Source organism: Corvus hawaiiensis, chromosome 8, assembly GCF_020740725.1.
Source record: "Corvus hawaiiensis isolate bCorHaw1 chromosome 8, bCorHaw1.pri.cur, whole genome shotgun sequence".
NCBI classification, from domain to species: Eukaryota; Metazoa; Chordata; class Aves; order Passeriformes; family Corvidae; genus Corvus; species Corvus hawaiiensis.
Genome location: NC_063220.1, coordinates 33,626,991 through 33,634,910, shown reverse-complemented (window position 1 = coordinate 33,634,910; position 7,920 = coordinate 33,626,991). Strand labels below are relative to the sequence as shown.

General features: G+C 50.2%; 1 protein-coding gene across 1 annotated transcript; it reads left to right on the top strand.

Annotated features, from left to right (window-relative positions):
* The first annotated feature begins 2,812 nt into the window (after positions 1–2,812).
* AIFM2 (apoptosis inducing factor mitochondria associated 2) lies at positions 2,813–7,530 on the top strand. The gene is made up of 8 exons (XM_048311038.1): positions 2,813–3,060; positions 3,939–4,054; positions 4,723–4,842; positions 5,218–5,310; positions 5,580–5,688; positions 5,868–6,020; positions 6,332–6,532; positions 7,068–7,530. The coding sequence occupies exons 1-8, from the start codon at positions 2,886–2,888 to the stop codon at positions 7,220–7,222; spliced, it is 1,122 nt and encodes a 373-aa protein (XP_048166995.1). The 5' UTR covers positions 2,813–2,885; the 3' UTR covers positions 7,223–7,530.
* The last annotated feature ends 390 nt before the right edge of the window (positions 7,531–7,920 follow it).

Here is a 7,920-nt window from a genome sequence, read left to right as displayed (position 1 = left end):
GGAATGGGGACAGGGCAGCAGCACTTGGGAAGTGGCAATTCATGCTCAGCATCCTCATCTGCTAGGAACGGGCCTTTGATCCAGCTTTGTTCCAGCAGGATGAAATGCCAAGGAAGTTATACAGGTAAAGACAACCCTGCCAGGACTGAGATGGGTGTCACAAGGGGTGCCAAGCAAGCCTGTCCATGTAATTTGAGGGAAGAGCTTAAACTGGATTTAACTTGCGGAGTTCATCCCTTTAGAAGTGGCGGTGTGTTTGGTTTTTCACAAATTTTGCTCTGAATTGTGATTTCCCAAAGCCAGTAATTGCCAGGCTCTTCCAGCAGCCTCCTCACAGAGGTACCATGCCAGCACCAGGAAAAAAGACAGGAAGCAGACCTGGAGCACTGTTACCCGGGGGATATTTCCCAGCCTCTGGACATTCATAGCTCCTGGATCTCCCGGCCAGGACAGGTGCCTCTCTGTTTAGCAGCTGTGAAGGGTTTATATTGCACAGATTATTCAAAATAATTTTTCTCCTATTGAAAATTTTAGCATTTCCATCTGAGTCCTGTGTAACAAATAGCACCAACCTACCCTGACCTTTCCCATCAAGGACCTTTGCCACTCCAGCTTCGTTGTTGGCTGTTCCCTCCCTCCCCTCCCAGCTCTGTTCCAGGCTGTAGAGCGTGGGGTGCAGGAACGGCCCCCCCCTGCTTTCGACCCCTTTGTCACCCTCCTTTCCCAGTTCCCGAGCCCCTCCTGCGGCCGAGGCAAGGGTGCCCTGGACCTTGGACGCCGTGTCCCGTGTCCCCACGGCCGAGCTGGCTGCACCCTCTGGCGGCAATCCTGAGTCCAGGCCCAGCTTTTCCAGGAAAATTCCTTCGTCGTCTCCCACCCACAAGGTTGGAGGGAGTTTTGCTGGGAGGGGGTTTTGGCACCGGGCTGTGTTTCGCTGAGGGAGGGATGAGGAGCAGGGGGGGAGCAGGGGAGTGTGGGGGCAGCTCTGCCAGCTCACACCACTGCAGTGTGTGCAGCAGCTATTTTTAGCCACAGGGCCAGCAGCTATATTTATCCAGAATGCCACAGGAGCCGAAAGTCTTCGGGGCAACTTCCGTGCTGCAGAAGAACACGATCTGGATGTCCTTTATACTGTCAACCTTCTCCACTCCCTACTCCCCTTCTCCAGGGGCCTTTGCTGCCTCCTCAGCCCTTCCCTGCTCCTCTTTATGTCACACTATCTCCACCATGGTGATGCTGAGCTCTTGTCCCTGCCCATGGTGGGGAGGTTGGAACTAGATGGTCTTTAAGGTCCCTTCCTACCCAAACCATTCTGAGATTCTGTGATCTTCCCTCCGTCCCTCTTGCACAGCCATCTCTGGGCTCCCTTTCCTCCTCCACTCATATCAAATACATGTTTTCTGTGTTTAAGTTGGACATCAGGAGGAATTTCCTCACAGAAAGGGTGATTAGACATTGGAACGGACTGCTCAGAGAGGTGGTGGATTCACCATTTCTGGACGTGTTTAAGGAGAGACTGGAAAGATTGAGTGCCATGGTCTGGTTGACATGGTGCTGTTTGGTCATAGGTTGGATTCGCTGATGTCAGAGGTCTGTTCCTAATTGATTCTGTGATTCTGTAATCTTCATTTCCCTCTCCAAGGGGTTGTTTCTTTGGGTGGAGTGGGCCATCCTCTGCTGCATTATTCACCCAGCCTGCAGACTTGTGAAGTTTAGAGCACAGCTCTTGGCTTGTAAAGCCTTTGGCTCCCTTCTCATGTGGGTGTGTACATGGGGGACTGTTACGTTCTGGTTACCGAAGTTCTTAGAAATGCCTCTGCCCAAATTAAGGTGCAAAGGAGACCATATGCCAGTGACAATATTGTGGGAGAGAGAGAGAGAAAGAAAGAAGTAGAAAATAGGTGGGGGGGACAGAAAGAGAGTGACAGGGACAGAATAAGGAAAATATCACCATCTGTGGAGCCCAACGATGTTCCATTGATCCTCTCCATCTGGTCATCTTGGTGGTGAAGGTCCCCCCGGAAGGCATAGAATCCAATGGGTTAATACATGCTCAGGCTAGGTAGGAAAACCCAGGCACCTCTCTGGGCGGGGGGAGTTTGCCATTGTCTCTTACAACAGACTCCAGGTTTGTCATACCACGTGCAGTCCTCTGGTGCAAGGCTTCAGGAATGACTCTGGGGGGCACTTTGGGGGGTCTTTGATGGATTATGTCACTGCCTCAGCTGCCTCTCACGTGAATGTCCTGTGGATGTGGCCTGTGGGGCTGGGGGTTCCACAGCTGGGCCAGTTTGTGTTAGGGAGGATGGGTGTTCCCTGCCTCTGACCAGAGGTTACACCCGAAACCTCCTGCCCCTCCTCATTTTGGGGGGAGTAAACCTGGCTTCTGTGGGCTGTGGTCCCCCCCACCCCAAACTCAGGGAAGAATCTCTGCTGTGTTTGCGTTTCTTGTGGATGCATTCTTCTCCTTCAGCTTCGTTTGTTTTTCCCTAGGCCTGAGATGGTTAAAGAATGGTTTTTCCCTTTATCTAATCTTAGTGGTTTAATTTATAGTCCAACGTCCCAGTCAGGTGTCTTCAGGGACGCTTCTTTTGTTGTAGCTTCTTTATACAGTTTTTGTTATAATAAGCAAAACTTTATATCAATGTTTGAGGCATGAACTATTTCAGTCTCTGACGGGGCCTAGGGCAGGTGGCAGGTGAAGTGCTCTGCGCTCGGGACACGGTGCTCGTCTGGCAGGAGCCATTCCCCGCCCGCGGCTCTCCCGCCCGGCAGTGCCGGCTCTGGAAGCTGGCTCAGCGCCGAGGAGCCCAGCTCCGCCCGCAGCTCCGCCCGGGGAGGCCGTGCGCTCCCCGGGAGGGCTCCTGCGCCGAGCTCCGCTCGCCATGGGCTCCCGCCTGTCCCTGGACGACTCCGTGCGGGTCGTGGTGGTCGGGGGCGGCTTCGGAGGGACGGCGGCCGCCAGCCTGCTCAAGTCCTGGGCCGTCCCCTTCGTCCTGGTGGACGTGAGAAATGCTTTCCATCACAACGTGGCCGCCCTCCGGGCCGCCGTGGAGAGCGGTAAGGGCTCGGGCAGCTCCCCTGTCCCACCGGGATCGGCGGAGGGACGCGGGGAGCGGCAGGGAACGGGGTGCTCGCACTGCCTCCTCCGCCCTGCGATGGTGAAAGACTTGATGTTTTCCATCTGGAAAACAAACACTTGGCTCTGGGAGGACGCACAGCCCGTCTGTGGTTAAGCTAATTGCACATCTGCTAGGAAAACTGAACAAAAACTGCTCAAACCATATCCCTCCTTCTCCCCTCCTTCTCCCCAACCCCCCCCACCCCCCCTTTTTTTTTTTTTTTTTAATTTCAAGGGTTTAGAAGGTGACTAAGCTAAAAGTAACAGCAGCTGGAAGGGGTGAGTCAATCACTTTCTGTACCTGGCCCTTGAAATGTGGAGCAGCTCAGCAGTGAAGCCCGGGATGATAAAACCCTGTCAGAGAGCTCCTCAGGCCTGTCTGGGCCCTCAGTTGGAGGCTGGGCCAATCCCATTACTCCAATCACTGGGGAATTTAGGGGCAAAATATCACATTCAAGTCTGGGAACAAGCATCAAAAGGATAGCAGAAGTTTGGTCTGAGAGGCAGATTACATGAAAAAAGCCTCTGACACCCAGCCTGAAATTGCCAGGACCACAGAAACAGTTATGGGCAAACCAGTACAGGAGATATGAGGAGCAGAGACAAAGCCACCTAGCCCAGGGTGTCACCTGATCTGAGGAAAAAGGTCCTGAAGCTCCTTGCTGGGCAGAGATAGCACACAGCAAAAGCCCAGCCCACAGTCCCAGATGCATGCCATGCTTTTGTTTGAGCAAGGACAACATGGTGGGGGTTAGAGAAGAAGGAGTTGTTAGCCTCCACAGAAGGAGAGCTCTCCCGTTGTCTCGTCTTCCCACAGGATTTGCCAAGAAGACTTTCATCTCCTACTCGGTCACCTTTGGGGACAGCTTCCGACAAGGCAAGGTCGTGGGCATAGACCCTGGGAGGCAACAAGTCTTGTTCAGTGATGGCAAGGTGGGTGTTGCAATGACCTGGCTGCCTTATGGGATCACCTGCTAGTGCAGGGAGTCAGCCTTCAGCAGGGTGCGTTCCATCCTCCTGAAGAACTTGGCATCTTTCCCTGCATGGCACCATCCCTTCCAGCCAAGCTAAGTGGCCTAGAGCTGTGCTGGGATGTGGATGTGCAGTAAATACCCAACCCCATCTCCTGCTCAGCTGAGCTTTTATTCTCAGACCTGGATTTAGAGCTCAACTATTAACCCCCAGAGCTCAGATCCTTATTTAACTGCAGGAAGAAACAAGAGCACAGCATCAATCACTCTTTCCAGCCAGAGCATCTCATCTCTTTTCAGGAGAGGGTAAGGAAGAGAAGTTAGTCTCTGTAACCAGCTGTGAGTGTCCAGCATAAATATCAGGTTATTCCCTGTAAATTTAGGGTAATTTCTTTAAAGCTCTCAACTCACCTGAATGGTGCTTCTCTCAGACCTTGAGGAACAATTACTTGGTGTCACTTGGACCAGGTCTCTTCCTAAAGTCACTTCCTGATAGCGACAAGTACTTTTCTGGTTACCAGCAAGGGATGGAGATGAGGAAATGAGTGACCAATACCTAGGAGGCAACCACTGTGTTCTAGGCTCCGTTTTAAAGTGTCTAATATCCCATTCTACCTTCTCCCCTCCCAGGAGCTTCACTACTCCCATCTCATTCTTGCAACAGGCAGTGATGGGCCATTCCCTGGGAAGTTCAACCAAGTCATTGACATGGAAAGTGCCATCCAGACCTATGAAGACATGGTTAAAGAGGTGAGGAATCAACTCCTATGAGGTGCTGTCTGCCTTTGTTCAGCCTCCCTGTCCCAGATACCACTGTGGCTATCTGGAGCCAGCTGTGTCTAAGAGAAAGGGACCATGAGAGACCATGGTGTGCAGGGGGAGCAGCCAGGACAAGGAGCTCATCATGGCTTCTCTAGCATAAGGGGAAACCTAAATTACTCAACAGTGTTACAGGGTAGGCAGGAAGAATGCAAAGGGCACTCCTTTCTTGTTTCCTCTTAATGAACTAAGAGGATTATTGCTGTTGGGCTTGTGCTATGTGTGAGAACAGTCTATGGTGTGACTGAAGGTATTCTGGCTTCCTGCAATTTGCAGTTCCCTTGTAACACAAATTTTCTCTTGAAGATTGAGAAATCTCAGCGCATTCTGGTAGTGGGAGGTGGTGCTGCTGGAGTGGAGATGGCTGCCGAGATCAAAACAGAGTACCCAGACAAAGAGGTAGGGGCATCTTCATCACAATTAACTTCATCCTGGTTTCTGAGACTGTTCTGTGATGGTGCTGCTGGAGGTACCTGAGATGACTGCACATCCAGTTACTGAGCCTGTAGCCAGCCACAGCAAGGACTGTGGTACTAGGTGCCCCTTCCTGGCTTGTTCTTGCAGGCATCAATCAGGGTGGAGAGAGGCCAGCTATAGTTGTTCCCACCTTGCATGCAGTGTGTCTTGTTCTGTTTCTGTGCCCCCATTTGCTGTTTTGTCCCCAACAGGTCATCCTCATTCACTCAAAAACTGCACTGGCTGATGTGGAGCTGCTAGCCAGTGTCCGTCAGGAGGTGAAAGAGATTCTCCTCAGGAAAGGAGTCCGGCTGCTGTTAAGTACGTCCTTAGCAATACCTCTGAAGACCTACAAGCTGCTCTTCCTTTAGCCAAAGGATCTCCTAATGTCCTCTGACTTTTTCGGTTACACATGGCTCCCTTGAATTCCTGTTTCTCTGGGTTAGCTGGAAACCACAGCCTAGCAAAGGTTTGTGACCCAGGGCTCTCTGTTGCAACAGGTGAAAAGGTCAGTGACGTGGAGAACCTCAGACCAAACCAGTTCCAGAAAGACATGGTAGTAAGGACAGAGAAGGGCACTGAGGTGGTTGTTGACATGGTGGTGCTGTGCACCGGGATAAAGATTAACTCTTCTGCATATGCTGCTGCATTTGGTAAGTGAAAAAACCCAAACCACTGGGTGGGGAGAAGCAGCACAGTTCTTCAGTGTCTGGTGCTTGAGGGGTGTGAGGTGGGGAATGAACTGTGTAGAGCCTGCGGGGGTGATTCTACTGAAATATCAAAGGATGATGCATTGCACGAGACTGCAGTGATTAACTACAGCAAGGCAAAAAGCTGACACATAGAAAAGAGGGTGAAAAACAACCCCTCACTTTGTGTCAATTAAATCAGCAGCATTTTGGGGTCTTGGGCCACACCAAACAACACAAAGCTGCTTCTAAAAACCTGCTGTTTGGCAAAACAGGTGACAAAATGGCAAGTAATGGTGCTTTGAAAGTTAACAAGCACCTCCAGCTGGAAGGCTATGAGAACATCTATGCCATTGGCGACTGTGCAGATCTCAAAGAGCCCAAGATGGCCTACCATGCTGGGCTCCACGCCAACATCGTGGTGACAAATATCATCAACAGCCTGACACAGAAGCCTCTTAAAACCTACAAGCCAGGTAAGGTCAGCTCCTAGCACCTGGCCTTAGGTGTTGGGCTGCTTTTCTGCAAGGAACAGCTGTCTAACTTGCACGGGACTCTGAACTCACTGAATGCACTGTGAAGGAACTCACAATTGGAGTTGATTATGTCAGCTATAGCTCAGGCCTCATTTTAGTCCTTGAAAAAGACACAGTGTAGATATTAATTACTGTGTCAGTCTACCACACAATGTGTCCTTTCTTCACTAATGTCTTGATAAATCTACTGGTGGGAGTCTGCTATTCCTCAAACTTATTTTCTTTTCTTAAAATTGCTCACTGTCCAGTTAAATCCCAGGAATAAGATGACTTCCCATTTCCTTTTTTCTCCCCTTACACTAAAACAAACACAAACTGAACAATCTGGTCTCAAAAATCTAGTTGGGTAATGAGTCTTCTTGTTCATGAACACTGATGTAAACACTTACCAGAACTCTGCTGAGAGTTGTTCCATGTGGATGCAGGGGAGCTGGACAACAGTTGCTTGACTTACACCTCTACATCTTCTTTGCAGGGTCACTAACCTTCCTGCTTTCCATGGGCAGGAATGATGGTGTAGGCCAGGTGAATGGTTGCTATGTGGGACATCTCCTGGTGACCATTGCCAAGAGCCGGGATCTGTTCATCTCCAAGAGCTGGAAGACGATGGGACAGACAATGCCCTCTTAAGAGGGCACCAGTAACAATCCAGCAAGGAGTACAGCAACTGGAAGAGGGTGAGGGTGCACTTCTATTGCTTCTACTGACTGATATTGTCCTCTGCAGCACCTCCTCAAGCCACCCGTCACCGTACCACAAAAAAGGGGTGCCTGCCTTGCTGTAAAGGGGAAGGAGGCACTTCCCAAATGAACTGCACAGAAGTTCCCATGATAAAAAACAGAGAAGAAATGTTTCTTTTACTCCCCCCGCTGAGAGAGCTCTGAGCAAGAAGTTTGGCTTACCTTGATTTGTAACAATAAACACTGTGGCTTTCAGAATCTCTGTGGTTTGTTTGTTAATGTTGTTTTGGTTTTTTTCCCTGGCTTTCTCTATTCTTGCTCCTCTAAGAAGGACCTGCTTCTTACAGATCTGGCATCTGCTCTGCAGCTTGCAGGGCAAATGGCTCACAGTGCTGCCAGGGTAATGCCTGTCTAAAACCTGGAAGGGGATAGGGTAGGCCTGGAATTCAACAGAATATAATGCATCTTTGTGTTAAAATCTCCTCAGCAGCTTTAATTGTGTCACTTATAGCACTAAACTTCAGTCAGAAAAGCTGTTGGTTGTGATACAGCAAGCACTTATTTAAAGATGCTGCTGCTTTTTTTTTTTCTTTCTTTTCTTTTTTTTTTTCTTTTTAGGGTGCGAAATTCCCAGAGCAAAATGAGGGT

Excerpts from the sequence above, each read along its gene's own strand:
- AIFM2 (XM_048311038.1), top strand. The coding sequence starts at position 2,886 with ATGGGCTCCCGCCTGTCCCTGGACGACTCCGTGCGGGTCGTGGTGGTC. Across the intron at positions 3,061-3,938 it reads CCGGGCCGCCGTGGAGAGCG|GATTTGCCAAGAAGACTTTC; the intron begins GTAAGGGCTCGG and ends GTCTTCCCACAG. Across the intron at positions 6,533-7,067 it reads TCTTAAAACCTACAAGCCAG|GGTCACTAACCTTCCTGCTT; the intron begins GTAAGGTCAGCT and ends TCTTCTTTGCAG.